We start from the raw sequence: 15,086 nt of genomic DNA, 5'->3' as shown, positions 1-15,086 counted from the left end.
AGTGTTTGTTATTTTCTACACAGGAGTGGTACAAAACTGACGCACTGAAAATTTCAAGTGATTTGAATGCAAACTGACGAAACTATCGGCATTTTACTGAATTTTCAAAAAAATCCTTATTTTTTTCTGATGGTGTTAGCAAATTTGCCATAAATTATTCATTATGCAATTAATTTTCATATTTCTTGATGTATTTACTACAGATTATACCTTTCTATTACACAATGGTAATTTTAATGTTTTAAATTCTACAACTTATTTGTGATGGAAAGTCAAATCTAAATCCACGGAATACGAGAAACTTGGTCCACTTCTGTGGGTGAGGGTGGTATCAAATACTGTAACAAAATAATTAAATGGAATAATTTCTTTAACATTTTATGGCTCCATCTGAAAGACAAGTGAATTTTCTACAAAATAACACCTAAATGCTGTTTAAGAAATGGTTAATCTGTTACTGGGAATAAAAAAAACCCTTAGCCCCCCCCCCCCCCCCCCCCCCACCCCCGAGAATATGAGAAAATAGGATATATAATTTTGATGGGACATAATGAGCAATGTAATACTGTTATAAATAATCATTCTCTTTATTGTTTTATTTATTTACATTCATCAGATTATATATAAAATAAAAAAATGCACATTGTTAATGATTATGATAAAGAGAAGGAAAATAGGGTATTGTTGTCCAGTAAGAGTTATGTCCCTTTAAATACTGACATTTTGCAAACATAAAACTAAAAAAACATGTTACCAGAATAAATCTCCAGTCGCTAAAGATATCGTCAATGACAGAAGACTTCCTTGCTTAGTTGTAATTTATAGAAAGCATGAAAAGATGGGACTTGACAGACAACATGCGGAATACATGTTCTTACTAATGTTTGTATGTTTTTGTTAACTGACATCTGGACACATGCATAATGTAACATAAGAGCACTTAAAAGTCTTTCTGCATCTGTTTAAAAAAGACAAAAGAAACAAAACAAAATGTATATCTTAATCATTAATAGATACGCAAATAAAATCTATATGGCTGTGGATTTTTGCATAGATTTTAATAATTTAAGGTTTCCCTTCTGTTTTTGTTATATCCCAATGGCTGAATAACAAATTCTTTTTTAAATGAAACAACTTTGAATGTATATCTTTTTCCTTGACTTGTCTGTAACCTTGTTAATATACAGATTTTAATCTCTCAAAACTTAGTAGGACACTTTCTATATAAGTATTTAAGCTTTAAACAGTAAAAATACAAAATATTCAGTTTGTGTTGCTTTTCTTTGGCCTTGTGTTGTCTGGCCACTGATCTTTGACCTATGATTCAACTTCTGACTGTTTATTGATCACTCTTTTTTTCTAATTGATTATTGATTTTTATGATTATTTAAGAAGAAAAGAAATACTCAACATTATATATTTGTTTAGTCTGAGCAGAGTCTAACATGGGCAAGACTGCATGGTGACAGTTAAAGAGATTAGTCGTACATTTTTGAAGACTTCGTTTGCCCTCCAAACATTAAACACATAGAAAGGTCATTTAGACACTTTCAGTATTCTTTTTCATTTTCAGCAGTAAAATATTATATTGCAAAACAATAATTCAAAGTTTGTAAGAAAAAAAAAAGGAACGTTTTATTAAAGTTTTCAGAGGCTTTCATACCCGACTATAAGATGACGTGACACTGTGACTGTTTTACTGTGGCAGGGTTTTTTCTAGCTAATTTGGGAACATAGACTATACCCCCAAATTGGTAATTTTTACGCGCAAATGTTCCAAATTGGGAAATATTTAGTCCCATAGGATACAGTAAGAATGCATTTAAGCACGTTCTCATACACTTGTTTCACATTGTACAACCTCTTTAACATACTTCCATTACAAAATTGTCCATAATTTGGTCATTTTGTGCAATTTCGATGAAATTTTTTTTCAGAATGTAGATTGGGAATTTTTGCACTAATTCTGGGAAAAATACATACTTTTTGGCATTGGGAATATAGCCCAATAACGGCTATAAAAACGGCCGAAAAAAATCCCTGTGTGGTGTCTATTCTTGATGGAGTTCTAGATTCAGTTCCTGTACTAGTATAGTAGAGAAACTCAGATAAAAGAATTGAGAAAATGAGAAATATTAGCAAAGCAAAAGTGCTGAGAATATTTTGATCTTTTTAATGATCTAATCAATCTTGTGCTAGATTTTGTATTTTCTGTGCTTGCCAGAACAGGAAGTTTGCGGCCTGTTTTGATGATGGGCCATATCGTGACATAACTTGGCACTGTTCTGTGCATCTGATCTGCACAAAAAAACTTTGTTAAATTTTGATAGATTTGATGCAACATGTTTTAGGAGGGCATTATTTTAATCAGTTGAAAAATGCTGTTTAACAGTTCTCATGGTTACTTGTGCGTCATGCTCTGTCATGCTTCCATATTTCATTGAGTGTTTATTTCAGGTCTGTAGACCACCTGTGTGAGAGCATTTCTCAGGTATCCAGATAGTAATTACTTTTTTTGATTTCCAGAATGTCAGTATTTCACCTTACAGCTGATAGATGGAAGCATGCTTTTAAATGATTTTATATTGTTCTGTTTGGCAGTTTGCAGGAGGAACTGCCATAGAAGACAAGATTTTATTTTCTTATTGTAGGTTCAGAATTGGAATACCGTCCAACTTTTCCTTTTACAGTTGACATTTTCTTTTTTCTGTCTTTTATGATGTTATGTTATTAATGTTACGTATTAAATTGCAGAGTATGAATTTTTTCTTGATCAGTGGTTTGTACATTTGAGTGAACCAAATGTTTTGCTTGCAAATTTAGTGCTATTAGCAGATTAGAGTCATGATGTTGAAACGGTATTAATGCTGATAATACTTCCCTTTAGTTATAGGTCCAGAATGGGAGCTTTCTATACATTTAAACGGAAAAGGTCATTATGTTACATAGATATTTCAGATTCCTTTTCTATATTTTCAGTGGTGGTAGACGTGGTTCGGTACATTCAGGTAGTTCGTCTGCTTCTGCGTCAGCATCTGCATCTGCATCTGCTACAGCTTCTTCTACGCCACGATTAACACAGCATGGGGACAGTAGTAGTCCAGCTACCCCACCCACCTCTACATCAGAAAGTGCAAAGCCTGGCCTGAAAGGCTGGGCTACAGAACATGATCTTACATCGTCAAGGCAACCAGTCATCATGTCTGGAAGTCATATGACCCGAAATGTGCCATTAACTCCCGCCAAATCATCGCCAAGTCTGAATCAAGAAGACTTGGTGAACTCAGTGACTAATCCAAGAAGTTATAATCCAAAATCTCCTACAGTGCACAATATGACAAAATCTACAACAGACATTCCGGAACATGTAAACTATGAAAATGTGACCTCACCTACAAGTCCTAAAAGTCCATCTTGGTACCAACAAAAATTACCTAATCGTTCTGTGTTTGACTTTTCTTCCTCGTCTGCAAACAGGAGAAGTGGCAGTCCGAGGAATTCATACGCTGGAAGTAGTCCAAGGAACTCTTATGCTAGTGGTAGTCCGAGAAATTCTTACGCTGGTGGGAGTCCAAGAAATTCATATGCTGGATATTCATCATCCTATGTGCCTTCAAATTACCCAACATCCCCTGTAACAGGGTTTGCTCCTATGTCAATATCTGGCAGTATGCTGTCACAAACACAAACAGACTCTAACCGAACTGGTGCAAATTACAGTCAAAATCAAAAACAGTCTGGTGCAAAACAATATAGTTATGATGACACACCTACACATCCTACAAACAAGAACTATGATCGTAGGTCTTTACCACCACAAGCATTGCATCAGTTTAGACAAGAATTTCAGAGAGAAAATAAACAAGAAACGCCAAAACAATTAACAAGTATGCCTGTGACTCGAGAAGAAGAGGAACTGGATAAAGAAATTCCCGATATGAAACCAGTTCCACCAAATGACCTTGACATCCGTCCTATGTACTCCCCACCAGCGCCACCTGTCAGAGACATTTCTAGTTTAAAATATGTGACTTACCGTCAAAATCATGAAAAATATCCATCATGGCCGGTAACTGCAGCACAGCAACCACAAAATCTTGGACCTCCAATAGATACACAAAAAGTTGAAAAAGGAAATGAAAGTGAAAATAGTGGAAGAAGTGATAAAATTCAGGTACAGGTTGTCAAACCTGAAGGTAAAAGAAGCCCCAGTGTAGAACGAAGGGGTGGTGAAGAAAGTAAAACTCGAAATCAGAGTGATCCAGGATTTAAGCAGAAACCTAAGAAAAACTTTTACACAAATAGGAAGCCAAAAGAGAAAAGTGTTGAAGAGTCAAAACCAGAAGGTGAAAGATTTGATGAATTTTGTAGACAATCAAAGCCAGGTTACCCTCCACCAAAGCTTGATCCAGATGGTCATAACTTTGGTGATGAAAAATACAGTATTCCTTCTCCGCCAGAACGAGACATGCCAAATCTTGACGAAAAGTCTCTTGTTGAAAAAATAGCCGCAGTGATTTCTCCGAATTCTTCTTATCAGCCAACTTACCACCATACTATCCAATATAATATGGCAGCTGAAAATAATCAGTCAAGAACTCAAAAATCAGATGGGGCTACAAGCCAAATGTCAAATTCACATATATCTAAATATGCAGGAACATATTTTCAACAAGCGATGCACGCACAGAATTTGCTACGACCTAATAATTTGTCTCATAGTAAAAACATGGTTGATTCAGGAACTAGTCCCCTCCAGAGTCCTAATGAAGACAGAGGAAGGTTTTTAAGGACACTAAGTCCGCATCCTCGAAGTGAAACTGGTGTCTCGCCTTCTGATAAACCAAGGGGGGTAATTGTTACACAGCGGCCATATTATAATACAAGTACTCAGACTGATGACAGTTTAGCAAACCAGTCTGAACAAAATAAAAATGAATCTGGTAACCATGGTGATACAGGTTTAAATTCTTTGTCATCAGTATCAACTGTTTCAACATTAAGGTCTGAAGCATCTTCAAACAGTTCTGGTATCGGAACTATGACTTTTAGTGATCACTCCAGTGCTCCGATGTTGAGAAAACTGTCGGAGGAATTTTATCGTGGAAAGTTATCAAGTTCAGTTCCAAATGAAAAGAGAATGTCGTCTGCATCTACTTATGAAGAATTGAAAAGTCCTCGCGATTCAATGTTTGGTGGTATGAAAGAAGCAGACTCCTATAGCAGTGTTGTTATTCATGCACATGAATCTTCTGGACCTTTCGGTAGAGATGAACTAGGCTCGAGCCCAAGTATAAATTCTAAACCAGAAATGTCAGACAGTGAACATGAACACTATGGAGATTACAGACATAAAGCTCGTTATAGTATGGACTCGGCCTTAATGTTGCAGAAACATCCTGGAAGCATGAATATGCCTCCGAGAAGTTTAAATGAGTCACGTTTTACTTCAGAAAGTAATCTGTCAGGTGAAAACTATAGCCAGCGGAGCCATAGTCAAAGTTTGATTCATCTTAATCGACCATCTTCATCATTAGGGGAGGCAACCCAGTCTCGGCAATTTTCACAGAGCACTTATTCATCATCGTCATCATCATCAAGGCCCCAAGGTTCTATGGAAGCACGATCCTCTGGAAGTCGGGTAGGTTCAGATTCAAGTACCAAGGGAGATAAATCTAGAAATGGCTCTGATTCAGTATTTTATGACAGAAATTCTCCAGTGTCTCAAGACAGCAAGAAAGAAAATTCTGGTGCAAAAAGTGCAACATTAGGTAGAAAGGAAAGTATGAAAATGGCTTATGGAACTTACGATGAAAATGAACATCATTATGCCACCCCATATGGTCATCAGCGAAATAGTAGTGAAGTTTTATCTCATAGTGCTAATGATGCTAATGTTGCTCATGGTAGATCCATGTCATTTAATGATTACATGCCTATGCACTACAGCCAAAGTGAGGCGCATCGTCTCGATCAAATTAAAGAGGAGGGCTCAGAAATTAGGTGGCAGGAGGCTGTTAAAAAATCTAAGTCATTGTCGAGAGTAAGCACATCAAATTACGAGAATATTTCATTAAATCTGAAGGAAGGAACATCAAGTAAAAGTAGTGATTCTGAAAGATCAGACTCTGAAAAGAAAAAAGAATCAAAAGGTCTGAGACGGATTGTATCTGAACAATTTAGGCCAAAGAAACAAGATAAAAGTCTTCAAAGAAAGAGTGATTCTAATAAAAGTGAATATAGTTCAAGTGGGGGAGAATCATCTAAGGGAAATAAATCTGACAGTGAAAATGTACCAAAATCAATGTCTCATCAGCATTTGTCTGACTCGGATTTAAAGAGAGTGCAACAAAAAGCTTTACTAGATTTTGTTGAAAGAAAAAGTGATAAATCACGTGGTTCAGATAGCTCTGAGCCCCAGAGTCCGGTAGTCAAGGATACTTCTCCTGGGTATCCCCCACCCCCTCCCCCAGCTGAGTGTGCATCCCCAGTAAACACTACATCCCTTCCTCCACAACCTGCCTCTCCATTTGCCGACATAACAAAACGTTACAACTACACAAAAGCTCAACGCAATGAGAGTTTACGCAGAACACAATCCATAACCTCGAATTCCTCTCGGGATTCTGCCTCTGATTATATGGACATGAAACGTTCAGAGCGTAGTTACACGACAGAGTGGAGTAGACTGCGCTCCCAGGATGGGGCTCTACCTCGGCGCCCGCTCTCGATTGGCTCGGACATCAGCAGTGTTGATCACTTGCAGTTGCAGTCTCCAAGTACAACCCCTGAAATTGAGACAATACACCAAAGAAGTTCCAGTGAAACATTACCCAAACACGTAAGATAACAAACCTACATTAAATTTTCTAGTATATTTTATTGATTGTAAACAAACTTTTTCCATAAGATTTAAGAGGTGATAGTTAAACATTTGAGACAGATTAATGACAGCATGTAAAATGCAAAAGGAGATATATCACCACCTGTATCTAAGATATTGTTATTTATTACTCCTATTCAGTTTTTAGGGAAAAGTGTCTGGAAAGTTTATATCATATGGTCGCCTTTTATCTTCATACAAAAATATGTTTCCCTACATTATATGACCGAATTTCAAAGTACAGTACACTTCATGAAAATGATGTCATATATCTTGAAATGAGACTATTTAAACATACTTCAGAAGTTTATATATTTACTGGAACTAGACAGAATATTATTATTATAACTAAAATGCATTTCATGTCTGTTTTATTTTAGATTCTTGCAGAACAAGACAGACAAGAACAGCAACCAGACCTTGTGTAAGTACATTAGATATAAAGAAAGATAACTCTATGTAGATTTAGAAATGATGTGTAGGATTAGCTTCCCTTTACTGGTGAAAAAATACTCTGCATAATTACTTCCCTTTAAATATAAAGAGTAGTAAACTGAAGAGCTAAAACTAAATAATGTGAAATATACAATGTTTTCAAGCTTGATGAGCTCACATTCTGTTTGTTTCATCAATCTGGCTGGCAAAATCTGACATATTTCAAAGGGTTCTTCAAAATTGCTATTATGACTTTGCGGTTTTTGTACAACAAAGCAATTAATTTTAATTATTGTTGCTTAATTGTTCATGACTTAGGAACTAGTTGGATCATGTAATTGTCCTTGAATCCTTGAACAGCTTCACTTGTCCTTTTAAATTTTCTTTCATCACCTCAGTCTATTTACTTACATTTTTTTTTGCTCCCTGCTTAGTTCCTTAAAAGAAGAAAATGTACTTTCAGCCAAAACTATAGTTGATTACTATTAAAGTATTGAATGTCATTCATCAGGGGGAGATTTTTAACAAACGCATTCACATTAAAAATGAAAGATCTATGGAAATAGAATTAATGAGGATGATTTTATATATTGACACTTGTGTGTTGTAGTACAGTATTGCATATAGATGACACATTCTTAACCACCGGGTGATCATTTGAATTCTTTGTATACTTAAATATACCTTGTAAAAATGAAAGTCATTCCATACTGCCATTTCCATAAATATTTGTATAAATAATTAATAGAGCCTAGGAAAAATACCTTTGCTGTCATTTTTATGTAGCTGTATGTATTTTTATATGAACTAAAAAAAGTAGGTGTCAAATGAAAGAAGATAAATGGTGTTCTAGTCTATGATAAATATGTATTATGAAGCATACAAGATTCCAAATGACTACACTACAAAGGAGTGAAGAGTTTAGCTAATGGGTATTTCATAACTGAAGGTTTGAACAACCTTAGTTCATTTACCATCCACATCTACTGCTTGTGAGGAAGTTTACAGTTAATTGAGGAGCAAAATTATCATGCCAGACTGAAACATAGGTAGAATTCAGGCAGTCAGTCACGCCCAAGAATTGATTCATTACTGCATCAGCAATGCTAACATAAAGCCTGATAGAATTACAATTTTGGCCAAGATAGGCGAAACTTTGAGAAAAGAGCTAAGTGCACATTTAGCTCAGGTGAACTCCTCCAGTTATACCCTTAGTCTTATATACACTAAACATCTCAATACCAAAACAGGTGAAAATGCAGTACCCAAACTCTCAAAAATATATTCCTTTTAGTTCAGAATTCAAAAGTAATACAGTCAGTTTAAGGAAATTGGCCAAAATGTTGACTTGACTGAAATACGAAACTTGTCAAAATGACCTCTTCTACAATCTAATTTAAATTAACTGCAGCATTATTCATACAAGTCAGCATAATTTATTTAATGTAAATTTTTACATTGTACATTCAATGTCAAGATGACCAGTTTTTATCATTTTCTCAGGATTGCCTTCTCTTCATAGAATTGCAGTTAAAATTCCAAATTAAATCTGCCCTGTCATTGAATAGGTTCTGCCTTTATTAATTGCTGGCCACAGTGAATCAGTAAAAATCCTCTAGCAAACACGGGACTGACCCCACCGGCCGAACTTTAGCTTCGGACAAACATGTCCGCAAACATAGCCATATTGTGCGAGGACAAATATTACATTCTTGCTTGATAAACACAGTATGTACACAATTGACTTTCAGGATATGAACTAATTATATATTACATGACTTTAATCGTCAAATATTTCCTGCAAAGATCAAAAATTTATTGAGTAACGCTGACATGGTCAAAATCCATGTACCGAAAAGGATCGGAAATAAAAATTGAAGATCGGGTTACACGGTCTGATTATTAAGGTGCAGTAAAAGAAAGCAAAACTCTGTTTATTGAATGCATAAACCTTTATTAATGATGAATAAATTTTTGTAGGCAATATAAAATACATTTTTACATTCTTTTGACAGCTATATAACTATGTTGCCATGACAATGAACAATTTTATTCCTTGTCATAACGTCCTTTAGTTTTGCGCCAGACAATTTAATTTCTGACTTCATTTTGAACAATTTTAAGCAAGTTTTGCCCTTGAACATTTTTATTTTAAGGACATAAATGTGTTATGATTTTCTGATATGCTGATCTGGTTTCCTCATGTAGATTAGGCAAAAGACTACAAATCTAGAGGTCATGAGTTTGGTACCCAGATGAGGACGGGAGATGATATGAGCCGTGCCATGGGAAAACCAACATAGTGGCTTTGCGATCAGCATGGATCCATACCAGCCTGCGCATCCGCGCAGTCTGGTCAGGATCCATGCTGTTCGCTTTCAAAGCCTATTGCTATTAGTGAAACTGTTAGCGAACAGCATAGATCCAGACCAGACTGCGCAGATGCGCAGGCTGGTCTGGACCCATGCTGGTCGCAAAGCCACTATGTTGGTTTTCCCATGGCGCGGCTCATATGTCTAAAATCATTCATCCTCTGCTGACTGATGTGGGGCAGTTGTAAGTTACTTGCTAACAACAAGTCACTACAGGTCAAGAATTCTTGAACACCACTTGGGCTAACTGACTAAAATGTTGTTGAAATTACAGCATCAAACTCAAATCAAGCAAATGAACAACTTAATTCAAGTCTGTTTTCAACAATAAAACTAATGGTGTATGGCTAAACATTTGGCTTCTTTCAAAGATTTCAAATAGATGATATTATGTTACCAAAAGAGCAAGCTAGTTTATGATATATTACAGCTCATCAAACCTGAAATTGAGTTTTGTTTGTGAAGATGCCATTGAAAATTGTGAGATCTAAATCTTCAATACCTGAAAATATTATGACAGTTTGTGTAAAGACTAAAGTTACGCAAAATATCAGTACACTATTAGGTAAAAAAAATACAAGTGGAAGGTACTGGTATATGACAAGCAAAATATAATATAATATATTTGATGCATTATAATCCTATTCAGAAAATGAGTGGTGTCACCTGTCTCCGAGGGAAGGAATGTCATTGTGTAGGGCTAGTATTGAATGTTTACCTTTCTTACTTATATACTTTATACATAAATACATTTATAAACACTTGATATATACTTCAAACCAACTGATGACTGAGGTAACCCAAAGGGTGAAACTGAAACCGCGTCTTAACCGAGTTATAGTTATAGAGACATTCCCCAGCAGAAAATAGTAAGTTTAGAACAATAATACCTGATGTCATTAACAAGATGCTTGGCAAATTTTTTAACCTTTCATAAACACAAGGGGTTTTGTTGTTTTTTATTTCCGTCTGCTCCCTTTTCACTCTTATAAGATCTTGCTGAAACTTTTGCTGAAATTCCTACACGTTTTCAGAACTGAAAAGGATTGTTGTTAAAATTCAAGCGCTTTCCCCAATATATAAAGAACTTTTAAGGTTAACACTGTTGCATTTGGATGGAAAATGGCACTGATCAACTGGGGGGGTTGGGGCAACATCTGGCAACCAGGTAATTGATGGTAGTCAGTCTGTCTGTTCAACTCAAATTGACATGCAGCCTGTTACACTAAAGATGATCTGTTTCTATAATCCATAATTTACTGGTTAATGGTTGCATTTCTCTGGCAGTAGAATTTCTGAAAATGTATAGAAATGTTACTTTAAAGAATATCATGCTGTCAGACTTCAGAAAATTAAAGACAGATGTAGAATTCGAACAGGCGTATATGTTTTGATAGAACTAATTTACTGAAAAGTTGCCAAATTCTTAGAAAAACAAGTAGGCTTAATTTTAATTGCAAACTAATGATAAATCTAAAATTGTTTTAATTAAAAGTAGCTTTCTTGTTTTCATTCTTGTGTTATAAGAGTTTCCAGATGCCTGTATGCACTTCACCTTGTCAGAAATAGACATGGAAGAACTATACTGTGGTACCTAGCCATTTGTTGTCCATGTCTGCTCTTCATATTGTAAACTGCCACTTTTTGGCATGCTGCAAAATTTGCATTGTGTTAGATTACTTCCATTTTACTGAAATTAACTAATTTTGAAACTGAAATAGTGTTTTGACTGTAAATTGTAGCAAACAAGAGGAATTAACTGAAAAGAGTACTATTAGAAAAAAATCACAGATTTTAATGCTGTGAAAAAATTATTGTTTCTATGGTTACAGGTAAATTTGCATGAATGCAAATATGTTGAAATTTAAAACTATGTTAATCGGAAAATTATCTGGATTATGGTAACGGAAGTAATTTGCTCATCTTGTAAACAGTTTAGTATTTGTAACAGAGATACAGAATAGTGTCTTGTTTTTCATAGATAAGATCTAAAAGGGATATTTCTCTCAGCTTTTTTGAAGTCTATAACATCATAGGATTTTTAATGTACATTGATGGAAGATAATGTGGAAATACCACCGCTTTTGGTTTGTATTTTTAAATTTCATCTTCTGGTATTTCTAAATATTTTGGTTAAACTTTCCTGGTTAGAAGGAAATTTTGTAAACATAAAGAAAAATGTCTTCAGGGTGTTTTGTATAATTTAATTTTGTTTAAAAACCTAATGTTCTTATATAGTAAAAAAGGTCCATCTTGCAATTGCATTATTTTTTGTGCGACCTATCGCATATTTTTAAAATATCTTGCACAAGATACCTTAATTTGCCCCCATTTTTTTCTTTCGACATAATAGTAAATTGCAAAGCAACGAAAAAAGTGTTACTACACCAGCATTTCTAAAGTAACGTCCTATGTTATATTTCACTGGTTGATAGATTGACTAAATTGACCTATTTTTTTATCCAAAAAAATCTCAAGTACACGCTTCAGCAAAAAATTTGCATTTTTCAGATTAACCCAATTTATTACGTTACTGCACCAGTGATCTAAACTGATATATTTAATATGAAATTAATGCGAAAAAATTGTCGTCAAAATTTGTTTCACTCCCCCCATAGACTACCTCAGTCACAGTTTATGGACTGTTTTCATTGGACAAATAAAACTATTCTCATCTTATATCACCTAAATACTCTTGTCTGTCTCAATAGGGACTTAAAAATTCTTTAAATCGGAATAAAAACAACATCATGAAGTTGAAATTTTCATCTAAGAGTTGTTAAATAGGGAAAATTTTGGTTATAGTAAAAATACCTTTGTAGGGAAGTTTAAATGAGATAATATGTGAGAAAATAAGTACAATATAGCGGAAAATGTTGACTTTCTTCAGTAAATAATGTTAGTAACATTGACATTCCGAGAGTTGACAGGGGTGTAAATTACTGTCATATCTTCACTCTTGATTGATTTATCAGCGAATCTCCTACTTTCCTTAAGTTTTCAAACTCGCAATGGATTTTTAAAAAGTTAAAATCAAAAATGTAGTACAAAATTTGTTGTTTATGAATGCAGTGTGTCAAATAAAAGTGTTTAAAGTTTAAAATAATGTGATATTACAGTAAAAGAGATTAAAGTCAGAAATTTACTTTGAATATGGAATCCAGTTATATGCGTATGGATTATAACGGAGGTTATATGACCCCCGATGTTAGAAGGATAAAAAAGTCGCGAAGTTTCTCTGTAGGAAGTTACAACTTACCTTGGAGGTAAGGAAATCATTTTTAGCTCGACTATTCGAAGAATAAGTAGAGCTATCCTACTCACCAAGGCGTCCACATCAGCGTCACACCTTGGTTAAGGTTTTCTTAACTTAACCTTTTGACATAGAAATTAGTTACGTTTCGCATATCATTCCATATTTTGTCTAAACTGTTTGATATATGTGGCTTTGAAACTATGAGCACTTGCTTACCATCATGGTCACACATTGCCATATAGTGCAATACTTATCCAGTTCCACAAATACAGGTACATTGTTTGTCTTATCTATTTTTCTTGTTAATTAAATTGCCAATCCAGCTGCTGTCAACAGACAGCTCTTGTTTAACAATGGCACATATGATTATTATTATGACATAAAATGTTTAAGCATTGTTTAAATGCTGTCAATGAGCTAGTAAAGGCTGTTTACAGCATCTCCTAATGAACTTTCTTTGTATAATTTTTCCCTGTCATGATCTTGCACCATTTGAACTTGGTCAAACACAGTTACAAGAGAATTATCAATTTACAGATTGGTAATTAGAGTAGCTTAATTACTGACAGAACAAAGGAAGATAGTAATCTTTGGAAATAGGATAGCGAAAATTCCCATCACCAATAGCATTTGTAACCATGGTCAAAATTGATTTTTCTGTGCCCATTTTCGATCTGAAATAATCAGTACTGGACAATATCATTATGAGGGTACTTAAATTGATCCTGGCAACAAAATTAACCAACTTTCAAGAGACCATTATCTCCTCAGCTTTGGTTATAAGTGTAATTAACATTTTGCTGTTAAGTGAGATAATAATGAACAAAACATTTAGTTATCTCTGAAAATACTGCTTGGATAGAGATAAAAGTCGAACAAGGCATTTTAATCTTGCAGTGATTCAGGTTCCAAACTGAAAATATGCAAAAAGAAGTTCTGAGAGACAAGCCAACCAATTCTTACCACCAGTTACCCAGCACCTCAGTACTGAGTATTGAGATATTACATTGATTGGTGGCTTCTAAACCAACCTCATTCTTACCAATAAGTACACATTTAGTTACCCAGCACCTCAGTATTGAGATATTACATTGATTGGCTAGCCAACCTCATTTTTCAAACCAAGAAGTATACATTTAGTTACTCTAGTTTGTGACTTAAACCAACCTCATTTTCATCAAGATTAAACACACTCCTCAATATTGAGAGTGAGACTATAAGGAATAATGTACATGAGCTGTGATAAATCCATTTTGTTATGGGGTTAGCTTACATATACAGCTCCAGTAGCTATTTTTGGTGAAAGATGTCCCAGTAAAGTATATTTCCATACCTCACACCTCCCTGTTCTCTAGGATCTATTCACTAATGAGCTGTCAATAAACAAATTACCTCTCTGATCTCTGGGTAGTTTTATAGGAGTGTTCAAAGAAATTCTTCCACACTTGGAACACATATAAACAATTGATGCCAGATATTACATCAAACACTGCATGAAAAACAATTAAGAAAAACAAGTTTCTAAAACCTGTCTGCTGGTAGCAAAGTAAAAGACAGGTTTCTGGGAGTCTTTAAAAGTAGTAATAAAATTTGTGAAACCAGTAGTAGCCAGTGTGAAGGGACCTTGTAGACAGGTTTCTTGGAGTCCTTAAAAGTAATAATAATTTTGTGAAAGTACTATAGACCAGGTTTGAGATTCCGATCATAATGCTCAATTTAATACGACCTACGACTGGTCAAGGATTTAGTCGGCAGAAACGTTATACAAACTGTCTGTACTGAATTGTGTTAACTGCAGCAAAGGCCTTGCTCTTTTAATAAAAATCTAAACAAGACTATTATTTCTGAATACAAATTTTATCTGTGAGAATGTTGGATGAAAAAGGATATTACGATTTCTTTTTGAGAAAGCAGACAAATTGGTTTGTCAGCAGTTGTAATCAGTTTTGGTGTTTGTGTTAAAGTGGTTTTTATGAATCATTCATTGAATTTAATGGAGTAGGAAGTCATCAAATGAATGTCCGCCTTTGTTGTTAATATCATAAATGGAATGTATCCAGACTTGGTCACAAATGGAGCATCATTTTTAATAGAAATTTATGGCAAGGTGTAACATATATTTTGTAATATACCTTAGTTC

At 34.7% G+C, this 15,086-nt stretch overlaps 1 protein-coding gene across 6 annotated transcripts in view; it reads left to right on the top strand.

The window, feature by feature from the left end:
- LOC123558351 (uncharacterized) overlaps positions 1-15,086 on the top strand; it is a 113,553-nt gene that overhangs the window by 69,244 nt on the left and 29,223 nt on the right. For all 6 annotated transcript variants that reach the window (XM_053543331.1, XM_053543332.1, XM_053543334.1 and 3 more), the window contains 2 exons: positions 2,980-6,841; positions 7,264-7,307. In XM_053543331.1, the coding sequence (XP_053399306.1) occupies positions 2,980-6,841; positions 7,264-7,307 (3,906 nt within the window). The remainder of the gene's footprint in view (positions 1-2,979; positions 6,842-7,263; positions 7,308-15,086) is intronic.

This window comes from Mercenaria mercenaria, chromosome 5 (assembly GCF_021730395.1).
Source record: "Mercenaria mercenaria strain notata chromosome 5, MADL_Memer_1, whole genome shotgun sequence".
In the NCBI taxonomy this organism is placed as follows: Eukaryota; Metazoa; Mollusca; class Bivalvia; order Venerida; family Veneridae; genus Mercenaria; species Mercenaria mercenaria.
Note: the sequence above shows the minus strand (reverse complement) of the source record. Positions and strands in the feature narration are given on the sequence as shown.